Source organism: Syngnathus typhle, linkage group LG6 (assembly GCF_033458585.1).
Source record: "Syngnathus typhle isolate RoL2023-S1 ecotype Sweden linkage group LG6, RoL_Styp_1.0, whole genome shotgun sequence".
In the NCBI taxonomy this organism is placed as follows: Eukaryota; Metazoa; Chordata; class Actinopteri; order Syngnathiformes; family Syngnathidae; genus Syngnathus; species Syngnathus typhle.
Window position 1 is genome coordinate 2,468,586 of NC_083743.1, and position 23,809 is coordinate 2,492,394.

The 23,809-nt window shown below is 51.2% G+C and overlaps 2 protein-coding genes across 3 annotated transcripts in view; one reads left to right on the forward strand and one right to left on the reverse strand.

The window, feature by feature from the left end:
• frem2b (FRAS1 related extracellular matrix 2b) overlaps positions 1 to 13,003 on the reverse strand; it is a 39,187-nt gene extending 26,184 nt beyond the window's left edge. Inside the window, exons 1-2 of the mRNA XM_061281078.1 lie at positions 7,829 to 13,003; positions 6,790 to 6,879 (exon numbers count right to left, since the gene is read on the reverse strand). Of these exons, the coding sequence (XP_061137062.1) occupies positions 6,790 to 6,879; positions 7,829 to 12,845 (5,107 nt within the window). The 5' untranslated portion in view covers positions 12,846 to 13,003. The remainder of the gene's footprint in view (positions 1 to 6,789; positions 6,880 to 7,828) is intronic.
• A 4,959-nt stretch (positions 13,004 to 17,962) lies between these two features.
• trpc4b (transient receptor potential cation channel, subfamily C, member 4b) lies at positions 17,963 to 23,164 on the forward strand. Of its 2 annotated transcripts, XM_061281999.1 has the most exons (10): positions 17,963 to 18,756; positions 18,819 to 19,337; positions 20,606 to 20,942; positions 21,008 to 21,147; positions 21,367 to 21,680; positions 21,764 to 21,959; positions 22,041 to 22,235; positions 22,314 to 22,355; positions 22,425 to 22,514; positions 22,579 to 23,164. In XM_061281999.1, exons 1-10 carry the CDS (start codon positions 18,379 to 18,381, stop codon positions 22,942 to 22,944), a joined length of 2,577 nt encoding a protein of 858 aa, XP_061137983.1. In that variant the 5' UTR covers positions 17,963 to 18,378; the 3' UTR covers positions 22,945 to 23,164. The 2 variants fall into 2 exon arrangements, with proteins under 2 accessions (XP_061137983.1, XP_061137982.1); XM_061281998.1 differs by having other exon boundaries at positions 22,041 to 22,355.
• Positions 23,165 to 23,809: the final 645 nt, after the last annotated feature.

Genomic DNA, 23,809 nt, shown 5'->3' on the forward strand with positions numbered 1-23,809 from the left:
AGCCGAACCGAGCGGTCCCGCTCAGACAGAACCTTTCCGGCTCATTGGCGGCTGATAAGCTTGTTAGTATGGCACGACAATGACGCTCTCATTAAAACGGCTCCTGGTGACGACTCGGAGGAAAACGCAAGCACTTTGTTGGCACGCACCTGCTGCTGCACTTTTTTTTTTCACGTCTGCAAATGCCAAGACAAAAAAGCAGATTGTGGGGAAAAAAAACAACAACCTGTGACTGTGACTTTTATTATGATCAAATAAAGCAATGCATTCCTCATTTCAAGATTTTTTTTTTTGTTGCAATCTTGGCAGCTAATTTTTAACTGCTCTCTATGAGAAGTTGAAAGAGCCTAGACACGGTTGAGTTGATTTCAAACCTAAGGGAGGGGGCTCTCCTGTTGAACTCTGATCTCTTGCCTCATGCTCGGTTAATCTGTGCGGAACTTCCAGATGATTGTTTGGAATCATTGAAAGGAACTGAGATTTTTAAAAGATGCCACAAACAGGGCACCTTGAGATGCTAATTCTGGCAAAGCAAGCAGGAGATTCTGAGTCGGCGCTTTGTTGCCATCTCTTTTTTAAAACGCCGGATATTATTTGCGGGCCGACGCAAAACCTGACTCGCTTTCCTCGGCGCCGCTGGTTCTCAGCTTTTTCGCAAAAAATCTTCGCCCCGCGTTAACGATTCTACCAACGCTTTTGAGGCTGTCGCATATTTATAGACGAGAAGTGGGACGCGCGAACAAGCCCACAGCCTTTTTTTTTTTAAACTCATGCACAGGTAATGAAAGCGATGGCGGCGGCGAGCCATCAAACGCATCCAGATGAGGATCCCCGCAGGCCTCCGCTACTTGTCTGATCCTCCATCAGCACGTCGGCGCCGTCCCGACAGGTGACAGGAAGAGGCTCCTCGCCTGGAAAAAAATAAACCTACCAGCGACGAAGCACGTCTATCTTTCATCTCCTCCCAACTTCACCTCCCACGTCTCCACCAGCCAGCCGATTTCCCGTCAGCGTGGCGGATCCCTCAGAGGCTTTCATCAACACCTTTTATGAGATAAGAGCAACCCGATGGCGAGGATTCGACCTCGTGGTCAAAGCGGCGCACGTTCGGATCGGGTGCCTTCTCCGCCGCTCATGAGAGCAGAGCGCGGTGTGAAATGCGAGGCCTTTTTTCAATTCAACTTGGGGTTGTCGATTAGGGCGGCCCGCCTCACCGGGAATGTGCCGTGTTTCCTGCATGTTGCCAATCTTTTATTCATTCATTCATAACAGTGAGTCAGTCACTGGAATGATAATGAATATTCAATATTATAAGGAATAATAATTTAAAATACCGTATTTTCCGGCCTATAAGGCGCACCGGACTATAAGGCGCACCTTCAATGAATGGCCCATTTTAAAACTTTATCCTTATATAAGGCGCACCGGACTATAAGGCGCACCATTAATGCATCATGTCAGATTTTTAATCCAAATCAAATAATTCTCCATTTTATCTTTTTTATTTCAACTTCAGACGGAACAAATTACTTTATAATCATAAAATAATGATCCATAGTCTTTTTGAGTCATGATTCATAGTCTTCAGCGGGCCACTTATGATTGATTTCATGACACAATACTTCGGGCCAGTTTGAATTTAGGAATTTGGTCCATATATAAGGCGCACCGGACTATAAGGCGCACTGTTGGTTTTTGAGAAAATTTTAGGTTTTTAGGTGCGCCTTATAGGGCGGAAAATACGGTAATCGTAATAAATACAAAATAAATAAAAATATAATAAATGTCATTAATATTCAAGAAAGCCACATGACTTCAAAAGGGGAAAATCATTTGCAGCCCAAAATCATTTTGCGTCCCTAATTGTAGAAGATTGGAAGCTGCAAAGTCAGAAGCGGAAGTGCTCGCTCAGTCAACCAGCCGGTTCCGACAATCGTCCCAAAAGATTTGCAACAACTTCTACGTCGACAATGAATACTAATGTCGCTTGGTTCTTTGGCAGACAACTTGCTCGAACACAGCCTCCCACGAGTTCACGGCAGTTGTCAGCCTGTCATCAAGCAGGCGAGAGGCGGGTCCGGCGTTTCACTTCATCCTCAGGACTTTTGCAACAAATTAGAAGAAAAAGCCGCTGCATGGAGTCACACTCCGATTCCCTGCTGTGGTTTTTCTTCTGGGCATCTCTCAAGGCACTAATGAATATCCCCACAAGAGGTGTGAATGATTTGTTAAGACGGCGTGCTGGGAGATGGAAGCGGCCGATGAACATTCGGAAAGTTTGACCGCGACATCCATGTGACAAATGTCATGAAGCAACCTGCTGGTGGTGGCCCAAGCACAAGACACTTGAGCCAGCGTTGTTTTCAACTTTTCAGTTTGCCTCAACACGTTTGTCCTGATTGCATCCTGTTGCCGTGGCAGGAAGACAGACAGACAGATGGACGGACGGACGGACAGACAGGCAGAAGACTCCCGGCTGTCCTTCAAGCAGATAACAACCCCCCCCTTCGCCCACATACTTGCCTCCCTCCCCCCTCGGTCTGAGCTTTTCAACCAAGGAATTTTTGGCACTTGCGGAAGCTCAGTTCTGCTCGGGCGATATCCTAAGGCGGCTATGACGACACGTATCATCGCCTTCCTTCCTACCTTCCTTCCGGGGGAACAAGCCCGGGCCGGTTTGGACAAGGCTGAAGAAGGGGGCCGGTCGTTCGGCCGGCCGCGGGGATTTTGCATTTCCACTTCAGAAGGCGACCTGAAGTTAGCAAGAATATGCCAGACAACCTCTGCTCTGACTTTTGCGACTTTCCCCACAGGAAATAATGAAAACGGCAATAATTATTGCCACGCTCAAAAGGTCGGCGGGGTGAAATCCGTCATTGTTTCACATTCATGCCAGGCTGACAATGAGTGAACGAGTGCTTCTAGCCATGCGTTGATGACCTTTTTTTACCAATTTCCCTCTCTTTGTATGACGTGAAGAAAATGACAATAAAATTTTGTCCTCCTTGTCGCGGGGGAACCGGAGTCGATCACAGATGATTTTTTCTTTATTTTGGGGGGAAGCTGGCTACAATTGTGCGAATCTTTCCAATAAAGGACCACTCAATATACTTCTGAATCGATCGCAGGGGTGATTTGAGGTTTTTTTGTTTTTGGGTCAAACGACCATGGTGTGTAATTGCACACCCAGAACAGAAGATAGCAGTGGCACTCATTTTTTATTTCAGGCAAATTGAAAATCTTGTCTGTTGATTGACATTTCTTTCTTTTTTGTTTCATGAAATGTCAAGAGCAATTCAATGTTACGCAGAAAAGCACGAACCAATGAATGCCTCGATGGTGACTTGGCTGCGATAGAGCAAAACAGTTCCGCTGCCGTAAAACGAATGAAACGCTAACAGCAGAGAAGCTACAGCAATCATAAAACTATCAGACATCTGCTAGAAGGAGATATGGAAATTGAGAAGGATCATTCATAATCAAGCAATAAAGTTCTTGCAAAGATGTGCTTATTATCTGAGATCATAAAAAAGGCTTGGTTTAATGTCGGGCTAAGGGAAATGACGTTGTTTGGAGTCTGTTAGGGGTTGATCCATTTTTCATGCTGCGGCCGCTGAGCAGCTTCTTGAGCAGCCTGCAAATCACACGTGCATCAAAGGTGCAATAAAAATGAAGTCGCTAACAAGGGGCGCTCTCGCTAATAAAAGCTGCTGGGACAACAAACAAGATGACTGAGCGGTCGTGGTGGACTCAAATTCAACTTGAGCAATTCATGCATGACAGAATGCATTGCCGACTTACACCAATGAAGGCTTACTTACACGAAATATTTGCACCAAAACCACTTCAACGCTATGAATACAAAAATCAATCAATCAAATGATTGCAAAAAAAAAAACAAAACATCAATACGTGTGGCCCCACTGTAGAAACGTGAGCCAAGTATAAAAGTCCAAGTGAGCAAGATGGCATCTGGAGCGAGTGTCCTACAAAAGCAACAAGCTTGTAATCCTTTCTTTCTCCAAAGTAAAGCAGCTGTCACGCAACCATCGCTCTGTAATCATCTACCAGATGTTTCCGCAGAGAAAGGTAAAGCGCACGTGTCATTTTCACCTGCAGTTCTTCTAATTCCTATCATTGTTGCCAAGGACGGACCAATGTCACACACGCAGACGGATAAGCGCCAAGGAGAGCGCTAGAATTAATAAAAAGAAAACGCAGACTCATCACCGACAAGGCCACACACAAAAAAGTGGAAAGGCGATCCGGCTTTGCACATTTACCAGCAAATTCCTGGCCACCCAGCAGGCCGCTGTGCTTAAGCACGCTAAGGCGAGGCAGATAATCCCCTACAACCTGGGGGGGGGGGGGTCGACAGGTGGGGGGCGCGAGGTGTTACAAACATCATATAAATTCACACGGGAGGGAAAACGCTTCAGAGGATTGAACGCTAAGAGGACACTTCATTAGGTACACAAGGGCATCAGACTGTCAATAATTATGATTATTTGATTAATATGATCATAAACACTATTGTAGAAATGATTGCTGATTTACATCGAGTCGCCCACCTGACCTTTACCGGACGCAGGAACAACCGATGGACTGGTCGTTCGAAACGCACAGTGGACGGAGCGGAGATTCAAACCCAGAAAGTCTCAAGTGCAAAGCGGACGTGCTAACCACTAGCGCGCCGTGCTGATGCCCTAACACGTCTCGAGCCGAATAAGAAGCGCCACGTCTCGGATGCTGACTGACGGGATCAGAGCAGACCAGAATGCCCGAGCAAAAACACTTTAGCGGGTCACTGCGGTCTTGTGTGTGTATCCAGGTGAGCTCACCTGAATGCGTGGGCTAGGGGAGGGGGAGGGAGGTCTCGACGTGGCGTACAGAAGCAGCAAGAAACCACAAGTCCTTTTCCTAAGCAGGAGACTTTTATAGCCAGCCATTAAGCAGCCTTTCATCACTTCTACCTCCAGCTGGGATGTTTTTACAAAAACAGCAGAGCCAGCTAGCCGGCCCGACACGCTCGTGCACCCGAGCCAAGGAATTTGGCAAACGTTCAGTGCAAGTGGAAAAAGAACCTCACCGCTGGACATTACAATTGTTGACAATAGCCGCAGTCACAAACATTTAAATGATTTTAATTTTAAAAAAAAAGGGGGTAATATAGGATTTAAAAATAATCCCAAACTGGGCCGAAAACATTTCTTTGGGCATGAATTAAAACAAAAATGCTGTTTACTGAAAGTAAAGTTGTTTCCTGCTGGCGTGAATATTTTCCGGCTCGCTAGCGAAGCTAACCTTCATTCTGAGCCAGCAGCCGTTTCATTTTGTGCCCTTGCGGGGGCTCGGCGGGAAATTAGGAAGCTCGGAAGACCAGAGGTCAAAAACAGCGCTTAGTCAATTAGTCCAGTTCAGTTTGCGATGGGCTGTCGCCTTTTTTTTTCTTCCTCTACTGCAACTAATGTGGGCTGATCATGGCGTCAAAGCTGAGTCATCGGCTTACAACGGGGGGGGGGGGGGGGGGGGGGGGGGGCGTTATTAAAAATGCACGCATTGATCCTGTCGTGCAGAAATATTTCGGAATTCATCTCCGATGGCGCATTGGCGGCAGTTACGGCGCTAACCGCCACGCTTTATTACAGCCGTGGCACAGAAAGTCATTTCTTCCTGATGGGAGGGGGGGTCCTCAGCCTACCTCCCCCACCTCAATACTGGAGGCTGCGTCCGTCTGGGGGACGCAGGGCAGCCACCCAGCACAAGTAAATCTTATTAAGGGAGGAAAAATAAGTTCCTTCACGGCCTCATAAGCTGCGGCGGAGTCAGCCTTTAAGTCCGAGTGGACAAGTCACAGCGCAAAACCTATCTGCAGCCATTAAGGTGCCACCATAAAGCTAATTGTGAGCGCTTGGCCACGCTTCTTTCGGCCACAAATGGATTCTACCAAAGGCACACGACGACACATTTGGAACTCGGCGTTATCTTTGCAACCTCAAATGCATTTTGAGCGCAAGACAGTGTAGCGGCCCAATTAGAAAGTCAACGTTCTACCTGTGGTGTCAAATTGGCTTAGGTGGAAAAAAAAGCATATCTGATGAGATGGAGCGAATAATCACAAAAGGCAGCCAAGCAAATGTGACCCAAAAAAAAAATCAATTTAATTTTTTCTGTTCATCACATTGGGTAACTACGGGTGAGTTTGTCCATCTGCGGCTGAGGAAAGGGCACAAGGGGAGGGGCCCACATCATCGGGCACGCCGCTTCACGCCGCTCGGGCTAATCGTCAACGCGCTCGCCTCGGTTGTCTGCCCCTTTTTCTAATTGTTCCCTTCATCACACGGCGGCGGCGAGCGAGCCAGCCAGCGCGGTAAAGGCGGCTTATTAAAAATGTATGTTCTTGGATTCAGCACGTAGTTATTTCCCCACGCGGCCGTACTCGGCTCAAGGAACTGGATGTAAATCTCCCATCTGCGAGGCCAATGTTTACGCTTAATTAAAAAACATGATGAAGCGCGGCTGAGAGCGCATTTACACCTGCACACAACGGCACAAATTAACATGGGCTTCATTCGCCGGTTCGAGCTCGGTGCCGAAGAGCGCACGGCTGCTCCGACGTTTCAAGGTCAGGACCGCAATACATTGTTTGCCTGGGCTTTTGTTTCCGGCCTACAAATGGCCGCCATGACTCTGACTCATCTCCGTTCGAAAAAGTTGTGACAAAATCTTTAGTTTTTTTGCTTCCTCGATGGATGGGGACGGAAGCGGGGGAAAGAAATGGCGACTTACCGCTGTCTTCGATGGAGAAATGGAAGATGTCGTTGGTGGCGTCGTCGCCTTTCCTCAAGATGTAGCAGATGCGCATGTCGTTGATGTTCGCTAAAAGAAAATAGATGCAACAATATCAGTCATTTGGCTTTTGGCCTTGGAAGAGATCGATCAATCCATCCATCCATCCATCCATCCATCCATCCATCCATCCAACCCATCCAACCCATCCATCCAACCCATCCATCCATCCAACCCATCCATCCATCCATCCATCCATCCATCCATCCATCCATCCATCCATCCATCCATCCATCCATCCATCCATCCATCCATCCATCCATCCATCCATCCATCCACCCACCCACCCATCCATCCATCCATCCATCCATCCATCCATCCATCCATCCATCCAGCCATCCTTAAAAGCGGGAGTTTTACACCCATGGCCGTCTTCAATATTTGATGGCCACGTGTTTTCTCTTCAAAGAGATCGATGCATCGCCGCCGCCGCCTAGGAGATGACTGGCGTCTTTATTTACAGTCTGTTTACTTGTGAAATATTGAACAGGGCTCGCGGGGAACTTGGCGGCTCGGTGAATAAAAGCCAAGCAGCCAGCCAGCGGTGGCGCGTGCATGCCCGCGTTTGCACTTCCGGTTTACAAAATTCACCAATGACCTCCTTTGACACACGTGTGCCAGGCGACATGTATGATCCTGCACAAAATGCGCCCGGCACAAATCACCTTGGGCACTTTTCCCTGAAGTGTAATCCATTCTGCTCTCTTTGAAATTCTCCTGTGAGATGCACAGCTTGCCTGAGGCGCTGTCATAGTTCAACGCTCTAAATAGGAGGGTGGCTTCGGTCAAAGAAATAAAAATCTGTTTTGGCCACCTCATGAGAAACAGAGCAAAATCCCTGTGGACATTAGACATGCCATTTTTTTTTGGAATACTTTTTCTTTGGCCGTGTATATGTTGATTGTTGGAGTATTTCGACAAGAACATATCACAAACACGATGAAGAGCTTTCAGTAAAGAATGTGACAAAGACCGGTACCTTGCGTGAAAGTGCTGACGGTGGCATTTCCTTTGCTGGTGTCCACCAGGTAGCCGTGCTGCGGGGCGCCCGTAATCCGAAAAAGCACAGAACCCTGCGTGCTGTCTGGGTCTTCCGCCTTGAGGGATTTGCCGGTGATCACGAAGCCGAGGCGCCCGCCGTCCAGGACCCGCAAGGTGGGGGCGCCCTTGTTGACCGCGATCTGCGGCACGCCGTTGTCCAACGGGACGATGCGAATCTTCATGAGCTGCGGCTTTCGGGTCACGAAGACCGTGTCGGGGAAGACGTAGAAGTCGGCGTGGGTGCCGTCCGTCACCGTGAAGGAGAAGCTGTCCTCGGCGCTCTCGCTTCCGTCGTGCTTGTAGCTGATCATGTTCTCGTTGAGGTCTTGCTTGGTGAAGGAGGCCACGGGCCGGCTGGCGTTGAAGAGCAGTCGGCCGTGAACGGGCATCTGGGTGAGCGTGAACGTCAAGAATCGGTCCGCCGTGTCTCTGTCCTCCGCCGTGAGCTCGAAAGGCGTGATGAGCTTGCTCTCGCCCTCCGTCAGCGCCAGGCCGTGCACCGTCACCACCGGCTTTTTGTTGTCCACGTCCGTGATGGAGATGCGGAAGGTGCGGAACACGGGGTTGTAGCCGTCGGTCACCTCGAACTCGAAGCTGTCCATTTTCACCTCGTCGTCGGCCGTGTGGATGTAATAGATCTTGTTGCCCGCCAGCTGAAGCTGCGTGAAGGACGAAATGGGCATCCCGGGCGTGTCCGTGCACTCCAGGTGGCCTCGCACCGGAGCTCGGGTGACGGTGAAGACCAAGTGCTCGTCCGGGCTGTTGTGGTCGCTGGTGCTGAGCAGGTCTGTGGTCAGAGTGACCCTGCCGCCTTCCTTCAGGGACACGCCTTTACTGACCACGTAGGGGAAGACCATGTCGATGCCGCCCACGGTGACATAAAAGTATCTGTCGATCAACGGGTTGAAGCCATCCGTCACGTCGAATTTGAAGATGTCGCGAACGCCCTCCTGGCCGCTGTGCACGTAAACGATCAAACCCCGGTCCACTTCGTCCTGGGTGAAATTCATTCCGAGGGTTATGTTCTGCAGCACGCCGTCTGGCGTGCTTTTCTGCAAGTAGCCCTGCCCGGGCACGAGGCGAACGATATAAGTCAACGCGCCGTCCTCCGAGTCCAGATCGGTGGCTCGTAAAACGTCGCCGTTGATGACTTTGACGTCGCCCACTTCCACGTCCAGGCCGTCGTTGATGGCCATCCTGGGCGTCTCGTCGTCCACGGGGATAATCATGACCACCGCCGTTCTCCGCACGGTAAACTTGCCGTCGGTGAGGAGCACGTCGAAGCTGTCCTGCGTGCTCTCCGAGTCGTCGTGCTCGTAAACGATGCTGGAGGCCTCGCTGATCTGCTCCAAGGTGAAGTTGTGCACGGGCACGGTGCCCGTGGTGAGCTGGTTGAGGAGAAATCCGTGCGCGGGTGGTCTGGTGATGATGAACGTGAGGAGGTCGGCGGGGACGTCGGCGTCGGCCGCGTTCAGAATGGGCGTATCGATCACGATGTTCATGCCCTCCATGACCACAAACTCCCTCATGTATATCTCCGGCTTTTCATCGTTGGCCGGGATGATGGAAATGGGGAAAAAGTGCCTCTCGGAGAAATTGATTCCGTCGGAGCATCTGAACGTAAACCTGTCCTCCACCGGCTCCACTCCTCCGTGGATGCTTTGAACGTAGTAAACGTGACCCCGCTGAATGTCCTTGACGGTGAAAGCGCTGACGGCCGTGCCGGACCTGGATTTTTCCGAGCCGGGGGCCGGGGAAATATTCTCCACGTAGCCCAAAGTGGGCTGCACGACGATGGTGCACAGGAGGTCTTCCACCAGCGTGTCCACGTCATCCGCGCCGATGTGATGCGTCTGGATGGCGTTCTTCTCGCCCTCCACCACGGAAAAGAGTCTCCCCACAAACACTTGGGGGGCTTGGCTGTCCAGCGGTAGAATGGTCACGCGCACTCTCACACCGGTAATCTTATTACCTCCCACCGTCCACTCGTCAGACATGTCGGTCAGAGTTAAGTTGAAAATGTCTTGTCTTGTGGTGAAACCCACCTCGCCGCCGGTGTGGGCGTAGATCACGTGGCCGTTGATGACATCGGCTTGGGTGAACGTGACCGAAGGGAGCCCTCGGACCAAAATTTCACCCAGAGACGGCGGGTCCTCCACGATGAAGGTCAAACGGAGGTCGTCCGTGTCCTCGTCTCTCCCCTGAATGACATTACTGGTAATTTCAGTCGCCCCGTTCTCCAAGACATCAATGGAGGAGCCGATGGTCCCCGCCGGAAGGCTAATGGACGGAGTCTCGTCGTCGACGGGCTTCACGTTGATCTTTACGTTAATCGGGACCACGTGGACCCCGTCGCTGACGTCGATTTGCACGGAGTCGGACGTCGATTCGTCCCCGTCGTGCACGTAAGAAACGCGCTCGTCGTCAATGTCCTCGAGGCGAAAAGCGTCTCCTCTCGTCATGTCCGCGGACACCAAGCGGAGGTGTCCGTGCAGGGGAGGCCGAGCGACAGTAAAAGAGATGCCTTTGCTGTCTGTGTCTGAGTCGGACGTATACAGCTCAGCGCTCGTGATGATATGGGCCCCCCGCTCCAGCACTGTGAATCCAGAGTTGGTAATCTGCGGCGGCTTGTTATCCACGGGCTTCAGGAAGACGGTAAAAACACCGTCTGCGCTATTCCCCGAAACATCTTCCACTTTGTAGCGAAACTGCAAAACGTGGGTGGTGATGCCCAGCTCCAGATCGGGCGGTCGGTAAGCTATTTTGTGATGGTTGATTTGGGCCTGAGTGAAAGTTGACACTTCCACCTTGGGGTTTTCCGTCAAAACCAGAGCGCCCAGCACGACGGGGTTGTTCTGGTCCGTGTCTGTCGGCGGCTGCAAAATGACGTACTTGAGGTCCCGGTCCTCCGAGTCCAGATCCGTGTAGCGCAGGAACTTCTTGCGCAAGTGCGTGAGCTGATACTCGTGCACAGTCATATGCAAAGTGGCCTCCGGGTGGCGCTCGGGCGGGAGGTCGTCCACGGGGAGGATTTTGATGGCGAACGAGCTCTCCTCCGACTGGTTGGGGGGGTCGTTGTCATCTTGTACACGGAAGGTGAAGTGATCCATGAGCGTGCTGGTGCTGTGCGGCCCCACGTGCTTGTAAAAGACTTTGCCGTCGCTCACGTCCCGCTGCAGCCATTCGCTCACCACCTTCTCGTACATTTCCTCCTCTGTGTTGAACTTCCAGGTGGACGGGTCCTCCGGGGCCTCGGCCTGGCGCAGCAGCACCTGGCCGATGGCGGAAAAGGGCGGCTGGACGATGAATTTAACGGTGGAGTCCTCCGAGTCGATGTCTGCCGCGCTGAGCATGAGGGAGGAAATGGGCACCATTTGGTTCTTGAAGAGAATCAAACCGGTGTTGGCGTTGACGATGGGCGGCTCGTCGTCGGTGGGCACCACGGTGATGGGGAAGAGAAACTCCACCTGATGCGAGCCGTCCGTCATTCGAAAAACAATGTTATCGCTGTAGGTGTCGCTGCCGTCGTGCTGATAAACCACTGGGCCGGCGTTCAGGTCGGCCGGCGTGAAAAACTTCCCGCCTGAGCCCAAGACGGTTAAATGGCCGTGTTTCAGGCCGCCGATCACAGCGATTTTGACCTTGTCCAGGTTGTCTTCGTCACTGATTTCCAGGTTTTGCGAGCTGGACAACGGCCTGGACTGTCCCTCGTACAGCAGCTGACCGGTATTTTTGCTCACCACGGGGGCCAGAGTGTTCATGGGCTTGACCACGATCATAAAGGCGAAAGGGTCCGACACGGCCCCCTCCGTGTCCACCACCTCAAACTCCAGCTGGAAAATGCGCTCGCTGTCTGAATCCACGGCGGGCGGCTTGTAGGCGATTTTGAAGTCTTTGAGGTCCGCCTGGTAAAAGGAGCTCAGGGGTAAATTCCTGTCGTCCGTGCTGACGATGTAGCCCTCCTCGTAAGACAACGGCGACGTGATGTTGAAAATCAACTCGTCGGGGTGCGACTCGGCGTCCTCGGCGGCCAGCATGTCGGCGGTGAGGGCCGTCATGACAAACTGGTCCACTTCCATCATCATCATGGCCACGAAGCTGGCTTTGGGCGCCGTGTTCTCCTCGCCCTCTTTAATCCTGACCAAGATTTGGAAGAACTCCTGCTTGAGCGGGTTGCCCTCGTTGTCGTGCAGCTCCACCACCATGGGGAGGTAATCTCGGCTCGGCGACTTCAAAGCGAACGTGTGGCGATAGCGCAGGTTCAGCTCGGTGAATCGGTCGCAGTCCGTCATCCCCGTAGCCAGGCCGCCCTCGTCCAGCAGGACTCCGTACCTGGGCAAGGCGCCGCCGCCGCCGGACAGGGGCGTGACCCTGCACCGCTGCGCTTGCCTGTCAAATGTAAATTCCAAGACGCGCCTGTCGATGGGGTTGCTGGTCCCCAGCAGCTTCTCCACGGTGAGCGGCATGTTTTTGGTCAGCACCTCCAGCTGCGTGAAGACCACCTCCACCTCCATCATGAAAGGAATCACAACAGTGTCCGTCTGCGTGTCGTACCTGAGCTGCAGTCTCACCCGGTCCCTGGCCGGACTCCGGGAGCCAAAGTGGGAGTACTTGACATCGTTGGGGCCAAATTCACACGGGAACTTTTTGGGGCTTAGAGTCCCGGGCCTCTGAGACAGAGGGTCATTGTCCAAGACGGTGACGGTGCACCTGTCACCGGGCTGAACTTGGATCACCAGGTCGTTGACGGGATCCACAAAGGCTGCCCTCCCGAAAGGCACCCGGATGCCGTTGTTGGCCACCAGCACCGTGTCCTCGGACAGCTCGGAGCGCAGCACGTAGGACAGTCCGTGGTGCTCCCAGAACTGCGCGTCGCTGGTCGTGGTGAGGACGAGCGCCAGCGTGAGAAAAGCCGCGCCGGACGCGTGCGCGCGCGGAGGACGGATTGCAGCCATTCGGAGCCGCGGCTTAACTTTACGCACACACACAGGGACGCACGCACGCACACACGAGCAGACGCACAACTAAGTTGCAGAGTGGCACGGCGTCGCGCAGCCCCCGCCGCCAAGGTGCACCATTCTCTCGCAGCGTCTCTGCACTGGCCAGCCAAACTTCACGCTGGCTGCCTCTTGGAGCGAGTAAAGCGCGGCCGCGCCCCCCTCGCAGCCGATTGGCCGCCGTGGCGGGAGGAATCCGATTGCACCGAGAGGTGATTGAAAGGCACCGCTTCAACCCATGCATGCGTCACTTGGATGACATATTTTCCTTTTCCTCCGCACACAGAGTGGAGTGCCTCTTCCAATCAAGTCTCTGCTTCCACTGCGAGGCAAAAGACGAGTGCAGAAGAAATGCTGGGCAAGTCGAAAACTGTCTCCCTCTTTTGGAGAGACTGCACATTTGCTTTGCACTACAATGGTCAAAAAGGCAAAGTCAAATCATTTGGGACGAGTATATCTGTACTCGAAGTAAAATCTCTTGGAAATCCTAAGACAAGGTATTTAAATATATAAATAAGCGTTGGGAGAATGATTAAATTCAGAAGATAGTTATTCTTCATTTCTTTCCGATTTCATCGAGCACACATAACTGTGGCTTTTCCTCTCATCCTAAAATGTCAGCCACTTCCTTCAGGGTGTCGCCCCTCGGCCCTCAGCTCCACATTCTCCTGACACGCAACAAGCCCGGTCATGATCCGTGTGCAGCGGTGATGACGAAGAGCGAGAGGACGCCCGCCGAGCGGCAGGGCAGAAGTGCAACCAGAAGTACGTCAATCGAAAGCAGCTTTAAAGTATCATCCACATGACTGAGCGAAATTTAAAAATAGCCAGGCCGTGTTTTTTTGCCCCCTCCGCAACTTGTACAATTGGACCTCAAGCATCAAGACGGGCGGGCGCTCCGGACGCTATCGATAAACAAAGTCGTGACCCGCCCCGCCAACATTTGTGACCTTAACTTGCTATCCGGAGCTGGCCACATTTTCTACTTTTAACCACCAAATCCAGTTTGAATGAAAACTCAAGTTGAAATGCCGGTCATGTTCGCAAGACACTCGACTTTAATTGAGTTCGTTTATCATAATGCGAAAGGCTTATTTGATGGAGAAACGTTTATGAAATCCACCTTAGATAATTGATTGGGATAGAGAAACCTCCCCCCCCCCCCAATGCCCCCAAGAAGCCACCCGTCAAAATTTGGCATGTATCGAAACGAGCGCTGGACATTGTTGACGGAGTCCAATTATAAGCGGAGGCGAGTAAACTGCCAGCAAATGGCCCTCAGGCTTTGACAGCTTCCAGACAGAAGAGAAAATGGGAGTGGAATAAAACGCTCTGACAGCAACCCCCGCAGAGAGGGAATTGGATCATATCCCAAAGCTTGGGGCTCGGGCTTGAGGCGGAGCCAACTTTGATCATATTCCGTCATATCGGATTGAGATCAAATTTGGTGTAAATTGTCAATTCGGAGCAGAGTGTCACGGTGTCAGGAAGGTGCCGGAGAAGAGGCGTCGCTGTGATTTATTGGCTCGGGCTAAGATGCCCAAGCGCGGGGCTTCAATATCGCACTCGCACAGCGCTAAAGTTGCCAAAGACAGCAACAAAACATCTAAGAGGGCTTTTATGAGAATAAGGTGCTGCTACCTTGGCCGCACAACAGCACAGCATTGTAGTACCAAAAAAAAAAAAAAAGGCAGATGTCTTCATTCTCACCGGCGCTAGCAAAAGGCAAGTTCGACTCACAAAATACTTGAGCGTGAAGAGTGACAAGGTCAAAAACATGAAATTCCCGACACTCAACAGCTTTCAACGAATTGAAATGAAATGAAGCTGGCTCCTGCTGCTGCAGATAGAGACAAGCAAGGGTAGCGAGGCAACTTTGAAGTTTCTTGAAGATGACAACAGCCACCACAATTGAGATGGTTGATACTCGAGAATGACAAAGAAATAGCAAAATGAATCCAAACTGTGCTGCCACCACCAAGGACCAAACGCTTTTTGTCGCACATGCATTATTGAAAGACAGCAGTCTGTCATTTTTCCACGTCTGCCTCCAAGGCGAGTGTTGGCCGGACTCGTCCGTCGGTGGCGCCGTTGTTATGACAAGCGCGTTGAGGTATGTGGCAGGAGGCGCCAGCAGATAACCAGGCGCTAGGATGGACGTCCACTGACGGACAAATGAGCCCTGCTGACCGCCTTGCTGCAAATCCTCCAAATCTTAAAAAGAACTAAAACCACCATCTTATTGACAGAAGAGAGGAGCTACACCTTTGCTGATTCTTTTTTTTTGCTAGCAACGCGAGTGGTCATTCCCCTGGACGGCGCCGCCCGACGTCACGGCGGAGGCAATTTCAGTTCATCAACTTTCTGTCAGGGGCAATTCTTTTCCGCCGCTTGCTCCGAGCGCAAAACAGCGGCACCGCCCGCCGTCTAGGGCCCACCGAGGCAAATTGCGGAATCTGCGAATTGTCGGCCGCTAGCCAAATCCATCTTGGGCAATTTTCATTACTCTCGGGATGCCGCCCTACTCAACAGCCAGCGCGAGCGAGCCAGTCAGATTTAATGATATTCTTTACCTTGCCGCAATCCCCGCGGGGGTGCATGCACGCATCGCTGCCACGACGGCGGCGGCGGCTGCTGCTGGACTAGCGCGGATGGCAGGTGCAATCACACGCCGTCTGCAAACAAGTCAAATGAGGTTGATTTACTGTGTTTGCTTAAGAAATGGCGGGCGACCTGGAAAATAGAAGGAGGTAACATTGTCGCTGTTTCTTAAAGACTAGTTACTCGTATAATCGTGTATTTTTTGGAATTAAAAAAATACTTTGAATTATTATTATTTTTGTCCATGGGTTGTAAGCCATTCCATTTTTATTTTGGAATAATCGTCATGGGTTAATGGCCGCTTTCTTGTGTTCACCTTGACAGCTAAGATGTTTTGATGCTGCTATTTGTCTTGCAGCTCTCAAATAAAAGGGGCCTAGCGCAAGGCATTCCTCCGGGCTTCCGACTCAACATGTCGCATATGAAAATCTCAAAGTCCTCCCCCCCCCCCCCGGCCTGCAGAGCGCCGCTCACCCGCAGTTCAAAGTTCACGTTATTTAATCATCATGCTGCCAACCAGCTCGCGGGGCTTCTTGCCGCTGATGACTTCTTAAGGTGCCGGGCACTTGACAAGAAGACGTTATGAGCTGACTTGATGACCTGCCGGGAGTCTACGGCAATTGTCGACACTGCGTGGGATGATTCAAATGGCCTTTTACCTTCTTCATGCTATTTGTAAAAAAACAACAACACTCCAAATCAACTAACAAGCTTCTAGCTGAGGGCCTGTTGTGCATGGCCCAAAAATGGGTCATTTGTTTGGTTGGGGGGGGAATATTTCAAATATTTCTCCCCGCCGCGCCGTAATCTGCCCCTCGGAGTCGTCTGTCATCTGTTAACTGTTGTAATTGATGCTTCCTGATAGATGTGGACTTCACTTATGGGGCCTTGAGTTTGATTTATAACCCCTTGCCCCTGGTAGCCCCTCACACAGAAGAAGAAAAAAAAACACACACACACGCGCACACGCACACGCTCGAGTGACAGCTTTAATGGGAAGCGGCGAGCCAACTGACATACGTTTGCTCAATCTTGTCAGGTGATGCCGTTGCTGAGCCCACAAATACCTGCAACAAACACAACCTCCGAGGGGAGGGGGGAGGAACCCGAGTCAAATGTATTTTTACCCGAGCAGACGCTACGAGTTGAGTAAACAAGAAAGAGCCTCCTGGCTCAGGCTTTTTTTTTTTGGGACGGCTCAACCTATTTGGCATTTGTTGCCGGGAGGCGGACGCATCTCATGAGCGCGCGTTTTCAAATTAAGTAAAAAACATTCAAATACGTTGAAAAGATAAATGGTAAAAAAAATGCTAGCAATATCTCTATTTTTGAAGACAATTCTAGTACTGACATGAATTTGCTTTGTCTTGGCGGGCTACATAAAAGGATGTGGCGGGCCATATCCGGCCCCCCGGCCTTTGGTTTGACACCCGGGTCATAAGTGATGCACCACTGTGTTCAGCTTGCGTCAACATGTCAATCCAGCGGCACTAATGACTTCACGTTGGCCTAATGATGTTTGAATTTCGGACCGTTGCATCAGCAGGGTTCTTCTGGAGCGGCGAGGTCGAAACCCGCGCGGCGAGGTCAACCGCCTGGGAAAACAAATGCGATCCGGCTCGACGATTGGCTTGAAATACAAAGTGCGGTTGATCTGACTTAGTGAATAGGGAAGAGGAAAAGTCTTCCTCGCTAAACGATGCAATTAATATTCAATGATGTTGCCGCAAACGTCTTGAGTAGCTTCTCTAGGTGCTTGCGGCGCTGAACCTTATTTATGACAAACATAAAAGTTCCTAGCGAGAAAAAGTTGAAAGCAGTAAACAACATGCCAAGAAGTGAACGGCAAGACTGGCTCGCCATGAACCATTTTCCTGGCCTAGATTTCCGTCCACTTCATCAGACACCCAAAAAGAAAGGATGATCCCCTGGAGGATGTTTTTTTTTTTTTTTTTCTTCCCTCCATCCCTGTTGGGCAAAAAAAAATCTCCACCTCCTGAGTGGAGCAGCTATCATCATAAGTCATGGACACGCTTGAGTATCTAACAAGAAGGGTTGTCGTCCGCCTTCTAGTGGACGGATGCTGAACTGAAGAGCTAGAAGACAAGTGAGCAGATGTGGGGCACAGTAAGCCATCAAGAAGGTGACAACATTTGTGTGGCCAACAAAAATGAGATGCTGCTTAAGCCTTTCATGAACATTCTGAAAACGGTGTGGGGATAAAGATCTTTCAGTCGCTAAAAAGAAAACACCAAGGTGTCACGAGAACGTCTTCTTGCGAGTGATCATAGCCGACAACGGCAAAGGTCACCACTCATGCTTGAGTTTGAAATTGAAAAGCTGTCGGAGAGGAAGAAAAAGAGGAAAGACTTGAGAGCATGGAGAGGGAGGTGGAGGCATAGAAGAGGGAGGGAGGGAGGGAGGGAGTGGCTGACTGCTTGACATGTCATTGAGTTAGTGCGTCCTGCCTTGCGTGCTGGACCACTTCTGACTCACCATTACAAGCTTGTCATCTTTGCGCCTCCTTGACATTTTCTGCTTGTCCAGCGAGTGGCTACTTTGCACCGCCGAAAAGGTAAAGACGATTTGCATTGATGGGGGGGTAAGAAAAAAAGAGGGCATGCACTGTGATGTCATTCCATTTTTTGGTCAGATATTACAAAATGAGTTCAATGAGAAGTTGCAATTCTAGTTCAGTATAGAAAGATTTCAAAAAGGGTTAGGGTTCTACCTCCTAGATGGCTGTCTGCAGCATATACTATATCAAAATAGAAAAAACGTATTATTATTATTATTATTGCATGCGAGCACAGTTTAAGACGGATTCTCGCCATTGAGACCAAAGCAAATAAGAGGCGTGGTGAGGCAAGGCGGGGAAGGGAAGGGAACCATGTCCCGGCTGTACTACAAGAAGACGGGCAGCCCCTCCTACAGCGATCGCATCCCCCTGCGCATCGTGCGGGCCGAGCCGGAGCTCTCGGCCCTGGAGCGGGCCTACCTGGGGGCGGTGGGCAAGGGCGACTACGCCACGGTGAAGGAGGCCCTGGAGGAGGCCGAGATCTACTTCCGCATCAATATCGACTGCGTGGACTCGCTGGGGCGCACGGCGCTGCTCATCGCCATCGAGAACGAGAACCTGGAGATCGTGGACCTGCTGCTCAGCTATAATGTGCACGTGGGCGACGCCCTGCTGCACGCCATCCGCAAGCAGGTGGTGGGCGCCGTGGAACTGCTGCTCAACCACAAGAAGCCCAGCAGCGAGAAACAGGTACGAGAAGACCAGTGGCCGCTGGAATCTTCCTTCTTCAACGCTGTCTTTTCCCCCCGAAGCTCCCGCCCATCCTGCAGGACAAGCAGTTTTGGGGCTTCACCCCGGACATCACTCCCATCATCCTGGCGGCGCACACCAACAACTACGAGATCATCAAGCTGCTGGTGCAGCGAGGCGTGTCCATCCCGCAGCCGCACGCCGTGCTGTGCGACTGCCTGGAGTGCGTGTCCAGCTCGGACGTGGACGGCCTGCGCCACTCGCACTGCCGCCTCAACATCTACAAGGCGCTGGCCAGCCCCTCGCTCATCGCCTTGTCCAGCGAGGACCCTTTCCTCACCGCCTTCCAGCTCAGCTGGGAGCTGAAGGAGCTCAGCAGGGTGGAGAACGAGTTCAAGGCCGAGTACGAGGCGCTGTCGCGTACCTGCAAACAATTCGCCAAGGACCTCCTGGACCAGACCAGGAGCTCCAAGGAGCTGGAAATCATCCTCAACTACCGCGACGACATCAACCCGCTGCTGGATGAGAACACCAACGATCTGGCCCGGGTCAAGTTGGCCATCAAGTACTGTCAGAAGGAGGTAAGCCAGCCGCAAGACCAAGCCGCGCTCTCCTCTCCATTGTGTGAAGAACTTCAAAAGAACCCCTAACTATTGGTAAATAGACTTTTTGCTCCTAAAGAGCTGTCTGAGAGAAAAATGAAGAAAGAAACTCCATTGCGATAAGATTATTGACATGAAATGTTATAATTCCCGCCAACCTGAGCTGTGAAGTCAACCTTTATTATAGTGCCAAATGACGTCCTCATTCGGACAGGCGCTTCGGGTCCTAAAGATGCTTTATCAACTGGATTGAATGATTGGCTGTCAAACATTTTCCCGAAAAGAAGCAAATGAGACATCAAGCTGTCGTTAGCTCTAAATTGTAAAGGCGCTGGCCTCGTGACAAGACGCGCGTGGAGATGAGCCACAAATGGCTCCAAATGCTCGGAGGTGTCCTGAGGGAGCCCCTAATTGCGAGGCTGCCTCTTAATGTGATGCTTCCTCCGTCCCACGACAATTGGATTAGAGGCTGAGAATGACAAAGTCGTGCCTGAGACTTGAAAGAATCAGACATTGCGGGAAATATTATTGCCACAAAAATGGATGTCACCTTCAGGAAGTTGAAACGGATGGAAAGGCCGAAGGTCAGCTTTTATGATTGAATGGTTCAACTCTGTTCGGACCAGTCATTTGCAAGTTTGCATGCGATTGACGCTCAGCGCACGACCGCAAGCCTTTTACAGGTTGCTATTGTGGTTTGTCTGATTGGATGGCTCCAAGGTGGCTACAGACACGCTGCAAAACATTTTCAAGCACTTAGCAGTTGTCCACAACATCCATCCATCCATCCATCCAGCCATCCATCCATCTCTTCCTGCTGCCAGAGTTTGGGTGTTGGTCCAAATAATAGCGCAAGGCTGAGATGCCGGACGGCGTCCATTGTGCCGCAAAAATGCAATTTGGCCACTCCCGAGGCAAGATGGGAAGAGTCAAAAGGATTCTGCGTGGAAAGATGACCTCATCAGCCAGCCCGCCATGGAGAGAATCCATTTGGCTGTAACGAGGTTAAGCTGAAATGAACTCCCGGCACCAGAAAAGAAAAAGATGCCTTGCAGATGTTTTGACAGCAGAGGATGAAAACCAGATTGGACAACTTGTTAGGGAAAGAAGGGATGATGAGAAAAAAATAAAAAATGAATGAAAAAAAGCGGACAAACGGGACGTTGGTAAATAAGTAGGACCGTTGTGGATTGCTTTCGATTATTTGGTGGGCAGTTGATCGATTGCGACCTTTGTCTCGTTGATAGTTTGTGGCCCAGCCCAACTGTCAACAGCTGCTGGCGTCGCGCTGGTACGATCAGATCCCGGGGTGGAGAAGACGGCACTGGGCGGTCAAACTGGTCACGTGTATCCTCATCGGGCTCCTCTTCCCAGTCTTGTCCATCTTTTACTTGGTCTCGCCCAAGAGCCGCTACGGCCTGTTCATCCGCAAGCCCTTCATCAAGTTCATCTGTCACGCCGCTTCCTATTTGACGTTCCTGTTCCTGCTCTTCTTGGCGTCGCAGCACATCGAAGCTCCGCAGCGGGACATTCAGGGCCCGGCACCCACCGCGGTGGAATGGATGATCCTACCCTGGGTCATCGGTAAACAAGTTCTCGTTTTTTCCCGGCGATTGGTCGTAATGCCACCACTTGCTTGTGTCTTGAAGGTTTCATCTGGACGGAGATCAAGCAGATGTGGGATAGCGGTTTCCAAGACTACATGGATGACTGGTGGAACATCATGGACTTCATTATGAACGCGTTGTACCTTGCAACCATTTCCCTCAAGATTGTTGCCTATGCAAAGGTACTGTACAAGTGCCAACTTCAAGTCAAGGCTGGACTTCAAAGGTTTAGAGGAGAGGTAGAGCATGAAGCAATGGAAGAGAAGTTTAAATAAAAAGCAGGGGCCCTGGGATAGAGCCCTGGGGCACACCTGAAGTCACTAAAGAAGTGACAAAAGAGTAGACTTAAGCCTGATGAACCCAAGAGCCGTGTGTTGACTGACGGCGCATTTATTTTGCAGTACAGCGGGCACAAACCCCGATGCAGCTGGGAAATGTGGCACCCCACTCTGATTGCCGAGGCGCTGTTCGCCATCGCCAACATCTTCAGTTCCTTGCGCCTCATCTGCCTTTTCACCGCCAACTCCCACCTGGGCCCGCTGCAGATCTCACTGGGCCGCATGCTCCTCGACATCCTCAAGTTCCTCTTCATCTACTGTCTGGTGCTGCTGGCCTTCGCCAACGGCCTCAACCAGCTCTACTACTACTACGGAACCGACGTGGGCGACAACTGCAAGGGAATCCGATGCATGCAGCAGAACAACGCCTTCTCCACGTACGAGCCGGATGACGGACGGTGTCGCCGGCCCGGCAGACCTGATGTACGTTGTCGCGCTTGTTGTTGTTGTTGTTTTTTAGGTTATTCGAGACGCTGCAGTCGTTATTCTGGTCCGTCTTTGGCCTCGTTTCCCTCTACGTGACACGAGTGAAGCCGCCCCACGAATTTACCGAGTTTGTCGGAACCACCATGTTCGGCACGTACAACATCATCTCCCTGGTGGTGCTGCTGAACATGCTCATCGCCATGATGAACAACTCGTACCAGCACATTGCGGTGAGGACCGACCAACCTAACCGCTCCCGCTTGTCTGGCGTCGGCCTCCGACAAACAAACGAGCCGTATTTTCTCCCGAAGGATCACGCGGATATCGAGTGGAAATTTGCAAGAACTAAATTATGGATGAGCTACTTTGAAGAGGGAGGAACGTTGCCGTCGCCGTTCAACATCATACCCAGTCCCAAGTCCTTTTATTATCTGACGGGATGGATACGAGCGCGTCTGTTTCACGTGCCCAGCGTCAGAAGACTTGAAACTTTTGAAAATTTAGGGGTAAGTTCTTTGATCAAATCTTCCCGGACCGCTTCCTACGCTGACAGACTAACGGTGAATTTACTTGAGCGATTACAGAGGCGAGCGGCAAACAATGTGCGAGTGAACCACGAGTATCAGGTAAGGCGCCCGATCCGAAACAATCGGCGACGATCCATATTTCACTTCCGCATCCACGTGACCTTTTAGGAGGTTTTGAAGAATCTCATCAAGAGGTACGTGGCGGCGATGATCCGAGATGCCAAGACGGAGAAAGGTTTGACCGAAGAAAACTTCAAGGTAGCGTAAAGCCGCCGAGTCGAAGACTTGTCGTTCGCTCGTGACGCCGCCGTTTGTCCTTCAGGAGCTCAAGCAGGACATCTCCAGCTTCCGCTACGAGGTGCTGGGAATGATGCGGGGCAAATGGCAAAGAGGCTCCAGGGTGGCCAGCTCCCCTTTCGCTTACCCGGGAAACTCCTTCAAGTATTCCCCCAAGTTCTTCACGGAAGAGTCGCAGCAGAGGCTGGAGGTGTTTGAGCTGAGCGGCCGCGGGCCCGGCCCGGGCGACGCCGCCACCGCCGTCAGCCCCGAGCAGACGCACGCCAGGCGGGCCTCTCAGAACCGCTCCGAAATGGGCTCAAAGTGTTCCGACAGCGCCGAAAAGCAGCAGCTGAAAAGTCCCAGGGTGATAGTGCAAGTGGCACGGGAGTTGGAGGAGGACCTTTCCTGAGAGCTGCAACCTGCTGGACATTGATGACCTCAACAATGTTCACTCGGGGCCACACACATATACGGGGTTCGATCCCCCGCTTTGCGATAACGTACGGAATGAAGACGCTTTCCCGGCCGGCCGTGTTCTCCTGAGCTCGTGCGCTACGTGAAAAAGTGCTGACGTGTGGAAAGTGAAGAAACAAGAAAGTATTAAACTAAGTTTATTACTTCTCCTCAAACTGTCTCCGTTTTTTAAAAAGTAAGAAATTACAATCTAAAAAGCAGAAGAGACACCGTGTCAAAGCTTCTATTTATGGGAAACGCTCGTAAGTTTATCTGCTTTGCTTTAAATTCTCACTCATCCTGTTTACAGTCAACAGTCGACTTCTTCTCCACACAGAATCTGTGTGTATACAAAAGTAGATGCTAAGCGCACAGGAAATTCTCAACATGCCCGGCGCAACGCGTACGAGCAGAATTTGAACATCCCGAAAAAGCAACTCGACCGCAACGGCCCCAAAACTTTGCTATCAAACTTTCAACATTAAGCTGGGACTGTGGCAACAGAACGTCTGCCCTCTAGTGGAGGACAATGGCTTTGTTCTGCCTGTCAAATTGGCTCATTTTTCAGCCTCTTACATTTCTTGGCACAGCGGGCGGTTGAGAATCATTGAGCCAATCAAGTGGCTGCTCGACTGCTCGCAAAATTAAAAGAAAAAAAGGATCATTTGTATGCATGTTTACGAGTCACAACTCAATAATTCATGGGGAATTGTGCAACTGGTTCCCTTCACTGGAAGCTGTGCTTATATAAGCCACACCCACCTACCAGACTGATATTTTCAAGTTGTCAATTCCAAATTCCTTCTAGCCCAATGGAAAAA